The following is a 13353-nucleotide window of genomic DNA, read 5'->3' as shown; positions in this document are numbered from 1 at the left end:
GTTCTTCGTTTTTTTGTTCTTGGTTTTTCTTCTTTTTCTTTCTTTTTTTTTTTTGATTTTCGAGACTGGGTTTCTCTGTAGCTTTTTGGTTCCTGTCCTGGAACTAGCTCTTGTAGACCAGGCTGGCCTCGAATTCACAGAGCTCCACCTACCTCTGCCTCCTGAGTGCCAGGATTTAAGGCGTGCGCCACCACCGCCCGTCTAGGGTTTACCTCTTTGTCATAAAAGTGTTTACTCATAGAATACAAGGTGACTACAGGTTTAGGACAATGACCAGAGAACTTTAGGTGGTTTGCGGAGTCTGAAGAGATTTTAGGGGCTGACAATAACATGCCCTTGTCACTGTTATCCTTAGCACTATGGAAATAAAGCATAGTTTTGTAAGTTCTTGATAGTATTAATGAGAGAATTTATGAGGTCTCAAAGGGGAGAATCTGAAGATGGTTTTACTGGGGTTAGATTAAACAACAGGGTAAGTGGACTGGAGAATTCAACACTTGTTCAGAGAAGGAGAAAGAAAGAGGAAGGAGAAGGGCAGCAAGGTACACTTTAAATAGAACATATAGGTAAAAGATACTTCTTACAGTACAAGGTAAACATATTGAGCAAAGAAAGAACTGGATACTCATGGTTTTTATTATCTAAGGGAAAGCTATTTCTCTCCTTCTATTTGGTTTAAAACTATTTTTAACTATGTTAAGCTCTGCAGCATGCACACATTTTATATTGAGACTATTTCCTCAAACTCCCTTTCTCCTTGTTTCCATTGCTCTTTCTCTAATAAGTTTCCTTTGTCTTCTTGAATGTTTTATTTCAATATCATTCCACAGATAGATACAGACACATATGGAAATGGTTTAATATAGAATGTAATCACCAATGAAAAATAACATTCAGTATTTGTCTCTGAGATTATTAACTGTAGCAATAGAATATTATGAAACTATTTTTTTTTACAATCTAAGAGACTAGAAATTTTCTGGACCTCACTTGGTTAATTTGTTATTTAACTTTGGTTAATAATAAATCTTGAGGTCTCTTAAGACTTAATGACTGTTAGCCCTGTGCACTTACACTGTTTGCTTATTCTGTCTTTAAGAGACTAATGTGAGAACCAACCTTACTTGTATTGTATTTCTCAGATAATCAACTTTTACTTTATAACCTAAGCTAATGTTTAGTTGTAATCTTAAATTTTGTACTTTCACATTCCCCTTTCACAGAGTAATTCATGTGTTCTGAGATTCATTTGCTGAAAGAAAACAAAAATAGAGGTTGAAAGCATTCTTCTAAAATAAATATCAACCATAAACATTGAGCACAACATGTAGATTTTGTTTGGTAAACAATGATGTTTGAGTACAGTTTATTATCTGGGCAGTTGTGGACAGCTGGAGTCAGTGACTTAATTCTTTTTAAAACTTCATTAAAGATTCCTGATAGTGTCCTTCATTCCTTCCCCACGTGATGAATAGACAGACAGACTTTCAGGCAAAAAGATAACATGACAAGGACAGAGTCACAAGATGTCCTTCAGACAGGCACAGAGTTAGATTCAGACAAAAGATGGACAGGGGGTTGAAAGACACAAGGAATGTAAAGCAGAGAGTTCCAGTTTGGGCTTGCTCTTGATTAAATGACACCAAGGAGTGTTTTTTTTCCCTTTCCTTAAAGAGATACCTATGCACTATTGGTTGTATTCAAATGAACTACACAACCAAAATTTTAATCTTATTAGTATCCAACAGTTTCTTTGCTTCAGTAAAACTACATGAGTAAATAAACTCCTGAATACTCCTGACTCACTCTGCCATGAAAAAGTGTTTAGCATTCCTCTGTAGAGCTCTCTTTCCCTCTTAGAATAACTTTGTTGTCCTATTCAACATCGACATTATCATTCAATAGACTGCTGTGTTTGTTACTAGATGTGGCTAGAATGCTTGCCTGGACTGCCAGCTTTCCTTCACAGGAATGTCATGCCTGGCCATGAGAGTCTCTAGAAAGCTCATGGAATGGAAGGAATTCACTTTTCTATAAAGAAAAATCTAGACCTACTTTATTACTCAAGGGAAAGTTGCATCTCTTAGTCTGATTTTAAAAATCTATGGTTCAGTTACCTAAGCTTCTGTATGTGTATTTATTGTATGTTTAGAATACACATGTAGAAATACATGCACACAACTTTATATATCTGCATTAAAAAAAACCCCTAGAACCAGTGAGAGAAAACACCTAACACTTACTTATCTTTCTGAGGCTTTTAACCCAACTTTTGGTTGAGTTTTAATATTTATTAAGTATAGTTTAAATTCTTATAATGGATTAAAATGAGCTTAAAACAAGAACATTTCATGTCATGAAAGGAACACCTGGAATGACCACCTGGTCGGAGACTTCTCAGCAGTCAGTAATTTCTTAAACTCTACCCAGCTGTATAACTGAGTAAAATTATGAGTGGTGTGTCACCATCTTTCAGGGACTGAGTACCGCAGAAGCCTCTTTTCACCAGATCCTTTCCTATGAGGCAACAGCACAGGACAATGCTTCAGCGTGACAAGTTTCTCCTGGTTATCGGTGCGATTTCACTGGGATGATCCTTCCTACCATTTAGTCATTTATCAAGAGTTCTCACAGGAAAATGCAGAGTGTCTCTGTTTCTCTGGTTTCTTGCTTCATCTGGTTAGTGTTTTTCCTAACCTCCAAGTTGAAAGTGAAAAATAGAAGCTGTGTAGACATCAACTCTTCTTCCATCTAATGTGATAGCATCGTGTTCATGCAGAAAGAACATTATAATTACCTGTAAGGAAGATGAATCCTGTTTCTATCAATTGTTAGGATGGGCCAACCTGACTACTCAGTTTTTCTTTGTGTCTAGGGCGAGTCTTTTCTTCCTTGGCCACTACTTCTCTATGGTCAAACATATATTAGGACCAAGTCCTTTTATAGAATGCCGCCTTATTTCTGTTTGGTCTAATAGTTGAAATAAACAAACAAACAAAAAACCCAAGTTGTATCCTTATTAAATTTATAACTGATAAAATGCTGGGATTGTAATGTTAAGTTGGGACCTCATCCTAGCCCCTGGCATCCACCTTTGGAAGTCACCTCCCCTGAGAGCTGCCTCAGTCCAAACCTTGACCTCTCCCTATGAAAGGTTAAAACCACTCCCACAGGTTATATAAACTGCCCCCCAGAGAAAAATATGTGGTCTTCCCACTTCCTCTTTGGTGTTCCTGTTGGCTTTCTGTTTTCCCCCTTGGGGACACCCTAGAGTGCAGATGTCCAATTAAACCTGGATATCTTTTAATTTGGTCTGATTGGAATTATTTATATCAGAGGAGAAGCCCATCTTTAAGGAATATTCCTAAGAGGGATAATATACAATAAAAGGATTAATAAAATCAGGCAAAATTCTGAGCCTGTGAAGAGATGAGGATGAACTGTAAATTACAATATAAATTATAGGGCTATTGGAATACCAGTTGTAGTATTTCAAATGAGGAAGTGTGATATCTGTGATAGTGAGCAAAGTGCTACTTAGAGTTTTCTAACGATAGCTGACTTCCTGAATTAATTTAGAGTGTAATTTGCCAACACGTTTATTGAGCTGCATTAATACATATTAGAACAATGTAAGGTGACACAGGAGAGCACGATGAATCTTATTAATGAGGCCGTAGGAGTCAAGAAGAACCTGTGACTCAAACACATATGCTGAGCTTAATAAGCAGAATTCCTAAGGTTGGTAGTGACTGAGCTAGAAGAGAACAGGCTATTACAGAAGCAAACAGCTGTTTAAACAAAGGCAACATTCCAGAGATTCATCTGTGATATAAATCTAGGTTTTCTTGAATAGAACTTATTAAAAAAGCAAAATAGAGAGGCTCTGAATTTTGAGTGAAACCTTAACACATAGAAGAAGAAAATTAGATAACTAAATTGAAGGTAATATTCCAAAGGAGTTTTGTTGTCTGTGTGCTTGGGTGCAGATAACAAGCTTTGTTTGAGAGAGTTTATAAAGTATTTCTGTTAAGATTTATAAAACAAATACAGGGTGAGGAAATTAACTAAGGTTCTGTATCAGAATTCATGTTTAGAAATGAACACCCTGATGAGAGTTTTGCATCTTATAAAGTAAGTCTGGTGTAATTATCAGGGGCAGATTGTCACAGCCAGCTTTTCTGTTTATGAGCTGAAAATCCAACATCTTTTAAAACATAAGCTTTCTGGGTGTGTTTGTTGTAGAGACATGAAAGGATTTATAAGAAGTGCCATGGACTCACTCCAACCTTGGAGCCTTTGCAATCTTGTCCCCGCCTTTCTTGATAGAAATAAGTAGTGCTGGAGCCTTGCCTTTTATTCGGCTCAGGTTACTGAGGAAGGAAAGACAAGAGTCAGAATTCTTGGGCTGTGGACACCATGGATCTCAAACATAATCGTTCAGTGAAGCTAAATGATGGGAACTTGATGCCAGTGCTTGGATTTGGCACGTTTGCTTCAGATGGAGTAAGTGGGCCTCTCGGGAACCAAAGCATTAGATATCAGCTATCCTGGAAGTGCATTCAGAAGGCAGGAGACCTGCACCTGATGAACGAGTCACCCGGGCTTCCCTTTCCCTGCTTACAATTTACTTCTGTTCGTGCTTGGGGATGCATATTGGTACTTGGTGAGATGCCAAGATGTTAGGTCTGTAGATTTGGAGGTTAAAGATTTTGTAGGCGGATTATGTGTCATTATTGTTATTAACATTGTTTCCTGACAAATCTCAACGCTTGCTATATATTTAAGCCCTTACATCTATAAGTATATTAAATCCTTGGTATAAGTATTCTTACTAATTTTTAAATTTTTATCATCTAAAGCTCAGGCTTCTTCATCTTTCTACTCTTGGTTAGAAAAAGACAAGGTCTCCTGAGTAAATTGGGAGCATAGGGACCATTGGGGAGGGTTGAAGGGGGAGGGAAGAGGCTGGAAGGGGAGCAGAGAAAAATGTAGAGCTCAATAAAAATCAATAAAAATAGAAATTTCTATGGGCAATGATTATAGGAGAAAATGGATAACAGAAGGAATATCGAACTTCAGCTTTGCTGTGAGATTTTTGGAAGAAGATGTATCTGTTAATGAATTTCAACTATTTGAAGAGGTTTTAAAATTCTATACAGGTACACAATGTGTTTCAATCTTATGCACCACTCATTCCACACCTCCAACTCCTCTCAGACTCTTACTTTTCTTTTCCAACTCCCTCATTAATACTGACTATATGTACTTGAATATGAGGCCGTTCTCCAGAACATGGCCAACCTACGTGCGGCCACATGCTTGAAGTAAGTGGATTTTCTATTTTCCAGAAGTCATTAACTGGCATTAGCAGTTTTTTTTTTCCTGGGGCTGGGGCAAGGCCTTGTCAGCCCATCCTCTGTGCATGCTGCAGTGTTGACTGGATTGATATTGTGGAGGGTTTCTGCAGACAACTGCAGCTGCTGCCATCTCATGAATGCAAGCTGTTCCATCCCATCCAGAAGACACTGTTGAACAGCAGTTTTCTGTTTCATAATCTCTGGTTCTTACACTCTTTCTTCCTCCTCTTTCATGATGATCCCTGAGCCTCTTGAAGAAAGGGTGAGCAATAGAAATCCCATTTATATGTGAGTCCTCTATGGATACCTGTTTTCTGGACACAAACAGTGTGGGTCCTGGTATTAGTCATTGTCTATGGCAAAAAGAAGCTTTGTTGATGAAGACTGAGAGATGCACTAATCTATGAGCATAAAGACAAACATTTACAATATAAGTCCAACTTTTAAAAAATGTCTCTGAGAATCCACAATAATTACATTCATAAGTTAGTCTTGAAGACTTGCAAAATATAAAATAACAATGGGAATCGGATCACACTTCTTACAAAACTCATTATGTACCTATTCAATAAGTCACTGTAGTGAACTGACAGTGTTAAACGCTAGTCACAGGTAATAGAACCATTGGGTGGCTTGGGAAGGATTGTCTCCAAATGACAGGGATCAAAATATTCAATGTTGGCAGAAGAATGACAAAGTATTAGTATTGAACAGAACCAGTTTGTTTTAACTGACATTTATTACTTTTGTTAAAGATAGAATTGTATCTTAGGGAACAGAATGAAATCATTCTCATAATGCTTTCACTTGTAAAAGTAAATGTAATACATGCCATTGAGAAATAGAAAAGAACAAACAGAAGCTTCTTTTACAATCTAGTAGAAATTTGTATTCTGAACGTGATTTTTACTCAATAAATGACCTCCCTATGGGGTCACTGCTGGAACAAAAGCCTGCTCCATTGTATGCTTTGTGGTCTTGTTTGTCTAGCTAAGTGTTCTGGGAGTAAAACAAACACAGGATATCTGATTAAATCATTAAACTATACACTGATTGACATTTGAGGAAATTTTGTAAGTATTATTATCCTGACTTTGGCACCCAGCAGCAGCTGATTAAGGTGTGGTCCTTGTCCTAGTAACAATAACTGGTCAGAAAAGTAGTTCTCAGCTCTCTGGGCATCTGCTACATCTAGATACTCTCACTGTGGTTTTTATGGATATGAATTTAGCATCCTACCCACCCTTAGTCTTCCCAGTTCTGATGCAGACCAAGGGCAGACTCATGTAAACTTCCTGCATGTAAAATTAGTGGATCAATTTTTGTCAGTAAGAATAAATATTAAAACCAATAAACTCCTATTTAAACTAGAAAGGAAAAATACACATTTTACCGGTCTGCAGGATCATCTATGATGGCTATACTTTTGGTTTTGAATGAGTGATTTATTAAATATATGCAAAAATGTAAAAGAATAAATTATGAGGGGCAAACAGAGAGAAGTAGACTATAGATAGCAAAACATTAAATCAGGGGCTGAAAAACATCTAATAGAAACTAACTGTGGGAACCCCATTGAGGCAACCAGATGGAATTTTCCAGTTAAAAGTGCATCCTGGGCAGAGTGAAGTATCCCCTTGGATGAGCTTTCCAAGTAACTGAACAAATAGCAGCAGAAAGAGTTGATATCATCAGATTGGATGTTCACTGCATCCAGCAAGAACTAAATGGGAAAAGTGAGGCAGTAAATTCGAGATCCTTATTTAGCTCTCTCTCCCTATGGATGAGCTTCCAGTAAGACAACTTTCTACAACTTTCTTCTTCTTCTTCTTCTTCTTCTTCTTCTTCTTCTTCTTCTTCTTCTTCTTCTTCTTCTTCTTCTTCTTCTTCTTCTTCTTCTTCTTCTTCTCCTTCTCCTTCTCCTTCTCCTTCTCCTTCTCCTTCTCCTTCTCCTTCTTCTTTATCTTTTCTTCTTCTTCTTCTTCTTCTTCTTCTTCTTCTTCTTCTTCTTCTTCTTCTTCTTCTTCTTCTTCTCCTCCTCCTCCTCCTCCTCCTCCTCCTCCTCCTCCTCCTCCTCCTCCTCTTCCTCCTCCTCCTTTTCCTCCTCCTCGTCCACTATCTCCTTCTGCTGTTGCTGCTGCCTCTCCTCCCTTCTCCTTCCTCATGCTGTAGCTTTTTCATATCATGGGATAAATAACAATCACCTCTGTTAAGAATGATTAATATTCTGTTTTAAAGGCATGTTTTCAAAACTGTTAGCTGCTTGAGATTTTCTTTTCCCTGGTACAAAGCCAGAGGGTCAACCTGACCCAGAGCAGAGAGTTTTCAAGGACAACTGACATAAACATGTTTCGGTCTGAAGTTGGTAGAGAGGAAAATCTGCTTCCAGAGTCAACTTCTTAATGAGCTTTAGCAGCCTATGACAATTTACCAACATCATGTACAATATATATTTGTGCATATGCCTATTAAAGCAATCCTGGTAAATTCTGTCACTCTTACCTGATAATTATCCAATTTAGTGTTCATGATCAAGTTTCTAATTGTCATTCAAATTCATTCTGGTAATCATAATCTTCAAAGGCTAAACATCCATTTCTGTGTGGCTTTCAAAACAAAATAGAGGTATTTGAATCATAGATGAAAAGCTTTTAAGATGAGGGTAATGAGGAAGAGGATGATAATGATGTTGATTAAAACAAGGTCTCAAGCAGTTCGTGCTGACCTTGACCTCACTATATAGATAAGGATGAACTTGACCTTCTGATCTTCCTGCCTCCCCATCTGTGAAGTGCTAGGATTGTAGGTGTGAGCTATCCCACCCACTTCTCATACTTTCTTTTGTAAAGACACTCTCCTCCACTTCTTCCAGAAACCTCATGAAAGAAGGGAAGCAAGTTTGTTCATGGAAAAATGCCTAGTACTCAAGAGCCTCATATAGTGTTGGGCTAGAAGGAAGCACTCAGTAAATGCTTACTGCATAAATGCTGAATGCAGAGACCTGCAAAACGAAGGGAATAAAAGAATCTTGAGTGAACTGAAGACTTATTTGGACAAATTTGAGAATGATGGGAAATAGGAACTAATTTTCATTCATCACTTCACAAATACATATGTATATGTACACCTGTCTAATATACTGAGGGCCTTAGAATTTTTCTCCCAGTATGCTGCTTTACTGCTAGCTAGTTCCTTCCAACTAATCTTTATTGAAAGAAGCTTTCATTGACATGCTTGATAAGAATCCCTCATCACTAATTCAATCAGTCAGGATTTAGAAGTTAATTCTTTTGTAGTTTGTGTCTCCAGATAGATTGTAAATCTATTATCAAGTTTGTATCATCAAACATGATCAACCATAGTGCTGGCAGCAACTCGGAAAAAAATGTGATGAAAATATAAATGTCTTTTTTTTTTCCTCAATTGGTCACATCTCCAAATTTTTCTACTCTTGTATAGATTCCAAAGAGCAAGGCTAATGAGGCCACCAAAATAGCCATTGATGTAGGTTTCCGTCACATAGATGCTGCATACTTCTACCAAAATGAGGAAGAAGTTGGACAGGCCCTCAGAGACAAGATGGCTGATGGAATTGTGAAGAGGGAGGATTTATTCTACACTACCAAGGTGAGCACGTGTGGCCAGAATGGCTGAAAGCCAGTAACAACTCAGAGATGTTACTGGGGAAGGCGACACCACCCTCTGGGTTTCAGATTGAATCATGGCTTTATTGCAAAGACACATTATAGACAAATGAAGAACAGGGTCAACAGATGACACAGTAGAAAAGATGCAGGCCGCCATGCCTGGTGATCTTTTATCCCTGGCTAGTACATAATAGAAGAGAGGTGATTCTTGATGTCATACGTTAACATGTGTGGAACCAATGCACATGCATTGGTGGTCTCTCTCTCTCTCTCTCTCTCTCTCTCTCTCTCTCTCTCTCACACACACACACACACACAGACTCACACACACAAACATAAATAAAAGATTAAATAAGAAAAATCTTGTTTTACTTCAAACTGTATTCAATGTGGCAGTGACTCAGTATCTCTGAATATCAGACATTGTCAGATATAAAGTAAGGACACAGTTCTGTTGGATAATCTGGCCTCTCTGGGCCCTGAGTAACTAATTCTTCAGTAGATTCCCAAATGAGGTTGAGAATATTGTTCACGAAAGGGAAAATCCTCTTCTGAAACCTGCATTGAATACACTGGTATTTATAACATTTCCTCAGGTGGAAAGGCAGCCTTCCAGTGTGATTCCATCTGAGCTGAGGTCTCTACAGATGTCTCCTATCTATGTTTACACTGGTGACAGCTTGTTTTTAGATGAGATCTCTTAGAATTGGTTTTGAATTTGCTAAGAACAGTAAATTCTTTGTCTACTTTACTGATGTTTGTTCAGTTACTTGGAAACCTTACCCAAGAGGATAGATCAATCTACCCAGGATGGACTTTTAACTGGGAAATTCCATCTGGCTACCTCAATGCATTGTGGTTTTCTACTAGATGTTGCTTCGTCCCCTGATTTAATGTTTTGCTATATATCTTCTATATCTTCTCTCTATTTGTCCCACATCCAACTCATCATTTCTTGACTCTTTTGAGACCAAAACTTCTAGTTCTTGAAACACTGAAATTAGTCGCTTTCTAAATTCTGCTCATTCTCCTCACATTGTCATCACTCAAGTAAATCTCAGTATTCTATTGAGGATGTGATCTATGATGAACAGTACAAAATTAGGTAGGGTTACGGGTAGGATCTGGGAAAAGTTGGATGAGGGAGAAACCATGATATAAATTGTATAAAAATTTAAATAAAAATACAAAAAAAACTTAGCCCCAGATGTTCTTAGCTTAGCTGAGACCACCATAGCACCTCTCAATCATTTCACCACAGTGTGTAATTCTGTTTGGAAACTATAGATTTGGACGACTTTCCTTAGACCAGAGTTGGTTCGTCAGTGCCTGGAGAGATCATTGAAGAAACTTGGGCTGGATTATGTAGACCTCTGTATTATTCATGCACCATTCGCTATGAAGGTCAGTTTGGGATTTTTATTCCCTAGTTGTGTTGGCAATGAAAGAGAAGATAGTCCAGTATAATCTATTATATTATTTTACTTTTCTTTCTCCAGAGTTCCCCCATAAAGACATATGTGCATACATGTATGTGCACACACTCTCACACACAGAGTGAATGTTGGATGAGTAAGCTTACTTTCCAATAGAAATTGACTATTAGAGAAAGTTTTGTTAACTTTTTTCTCTCTACATTCTAGCCTGGAGAGGAACTTGTGCCAAAGGATGCCAGTGGAAAAATTATTTTAGATGTAGTGGACATTTGTGATACATGGGAGGTATGTACTGCTGTAGACAATAAGCACTGTGTAGTAAGAGAAGATGCAATTAATAAAGAATTAGAAGAGATGGATTCTGTGGCCTTATATGACAAATCTAAGGCATATCATAATGCCTAGTCTTATAATACCTTACTATTCTGTGTTCAGGTGATATCTCTGGGAGGCCTGCACATTTCTGTAGGGAAACAGATGAGGAGTGGCTATGGGGGAGAGAGGAAATGAGGAGGAGGAATGGGAAGGGTATGGTGGTGGGGAGCTGTGGTTGAGATATAATACATGAGAGAAGAATAAACCAGAGCAGCAACAGCCATCACCATCCCTTCTCTGTCTTTCTGTAATCCCATCTATAGAGGAAGAGTTGAGAGGGGCTGAGTTTAATTTTTAGTCTCAGCTATGATTTGAGGTAGACATTTCTTTGCCTCCTAGATCCCATTAACAATATAAGCCATATAAAGGCTATTAACTGAGAGACTCAAGACAGGTTACAATACTCTTCCAGGACAGATCAACATAACTTTGGAGAAGTGTAATCTGCCTTAGCACAGAGCAGGCTGTGATAGAGAATGAATCTTGCCACTATATACCCTATCCTGTATACAGATTGTCAACATTAAAGAGAAAATGTAACAATACATTTTACCTAGCACAGGATGCTAGAATTCTTTATCTTTGACTATGGTGACATTTATTGAAGAACCATTGTAATCCTGGCATCACAACAGATGCCACTGATGAGGGTGGGGAAGGTAAGGGGAGACTTCTATGTACTTGCTGTTCTCAATGTGCATGCAATTGCATGCATTCATTGCAGGTGAGTGCCTTAGGCAAGGCTTATTCAAGTGTCAAAATTGTTTTGAAATTGTAACCAAAATTATGTAAGTAACTGAAGTTATTATGTAAGCAACTGAAATTATTATGTAAGTGTTCAAATAAGCTCAAAGAGAATCTCTAAAGGGCAGAGTACAAATAGGATTAACTACATACTTCTTCCTCCCCAGGCACTGGAGAAGTGTAAAGACTTAGGTTTAACCAAGTCCATCGGGGTGTCCAATTTCAACCGAAAACAGCTGGAATTGATTCTGAACAAACCAGGCCTGAAATACAAGCCCACTTGCAATCAGGTGAGCTCTAGTTCACCTGGGCTGTGCCTTACCTTTTGTTCTTCACAAACTTCTTCCTTACTTGGTACTCCCCAAATCTCTTTTTCAAACAAGCTATTTAGGTTATAGCTATTTTCACTGAGACAGGAAATGTCAGTTATGGCTCAGGTTGACAAGAGAGGGAAGAACAAGACAGGGGAAGGCTGTTTGATTGACTGAAATCACAATTCTTAGAAGGAATACCACTGCACAGTAATACAATGTGTGCTGTACTGAAAATCATATAAAATCATTAATAAAACATGATTGAAATAAAGCACAGCAAAATTGTCTTGCTGCTGTATTGTTCTCATGGCACGCTAGATAATTTGTATTGGTTTCTTTCCTAAATTTGAATGAAAATATTTTTTAATAACTTTCAAAGACTTTTAACCTTTGCAGAATTCAGAGCCACAAATGCGCTGAGAATCGTGTGACTACAACTTCCTTCATTTGCACTCATCAACGCACTCAAGCAATAATTTCTCTTCTGTACAAATTTGTCTTATACATACTATTTGAAGTATTGAGTCAGGCATCATATAGGTTTAGCCCATATTTTAAATTACATAGTTTAAAACAATTAACACTGCTTGAACACTGTTTAAACACCTACACTTTCAGCAAAGATTGGTATCACTAAACATCATGAGTGACAAAGTATAATCACGTCTTTTTATTTTCATGGCACTTGGGATTGAACCAGAGGCCTCACTCACAGTAGGCAAATGCTCCAACACTAAGTTTTAGCTTGGGTCTGTAATAAATTATTTTGAGGTAGGCTCTCTCTGAATGATCTGGTTGGCCTTGAGATTTTAGTCTTCCTGCCTTACTCTTTCCAGTAGCTAAGTGTTTGTTACTATATCTTGTAAGATACTTATTTATTTGTTTAAAACAAGTTTTTTTTTATTGTTTTTATTGAGCTATATATTTTTATCTGCTTCCCTTCTTTCTTTCCCACTTCCCTTTCTGCCCTCCCAATAATCCCTACACTTCCAATTTACTCAGGAGATCTTGTCTTTTTCTACTACCAATGTAGATTATATCCATGTATGTTTTTCTTTTTTTAAAAGCTTTATTTATTTATTATGTATACAGTGTTCTGTCTGCATGTATCCATGTAGGCCAGAAGAGGGTATCACATCTCATTACAGATGGTTGTGAGCCACCATGTGGTTGCTGGGATGAACTCAAGACCTCTGGAAGAATAGCTAGTGCTCTTAACCTCTGAGTTATCTCTCCAGCCACCATGTATGTTTTTCTTACAGTCCTCATTGTTTAGGTTCTCTGAGGTTGTAAATTGTAGGTTTTCTTTGCTTTATGTCTAAAAGCTACTTATGAGTGAGTACATATTATACTTGTCTTTCTGGGTCTGAGTTTACCTCAATCAGTATGATGTTTTTCTAGATTCATTCATTTGCCTGCAAATTTCGAGATGTCATTATTTTTTTCTGCTGTATAGTACTTCTTTATGTAAATATAC

General features: G+C 37.7%; 1 protein-coding gene across 1 annotated transcript in view; it reads left to right on the top strand.

Annotated features, from left to right (window-relative positions):
* The first annotated feature begins 4340 nt into the window (after window positions 1–4340).
* Window positions 4341–13353, top strand: part of LOC126501679 (aldo-keto reductase family 1 member C15) — a 29169-nt gene continuing 20156 nt past the window's right edge. The window contains exons 1-5 of the mRNA XM_050142475.1: window positions 4341–4506; window positions 8820–8987; window positions 10295–10411; window positions 10651–10728; window positions 11730–11852. Of these exons, the coding sequence (XP_049998432.1) occupies window positions 4420–4506; window positions 8820–8987; window positions 10295–10411; window positions 10651–10728; window positions 11730–11852 (573 nt within the window). The 5' untranslated portion in view covers window positions 4341–4419. The remainder of the gene's footprint in view (window positions 4507–8819; window positions 8988–10294; window positions 10412–10650; window positions 10729–11729; window positions 11853–13353) is intronic.

The sequence above is a fragment of the Alexandromys fortis genome, unplaced genomic scaffold (assembly GCF_014885135.2).
Source record: "Alexandromys fortis isolate MF-2015 unplaced genomic scaffold, M_Fortis_MF-2015_v1.1 scaffold_5, whole genome shotgun sequence".
Classification (NCBI taxonomy): Eukaryota; Metazoa; Chordata; class Mammalia; order Rodentia; family Cricetidae; genus Alexandromys; species Alexandromys fortis.
The sequence above is the reverse complement of the archived record's forward strand: the minus strand, read 5'-3'. Positions and strand labels throughout refer to the sequence as shown.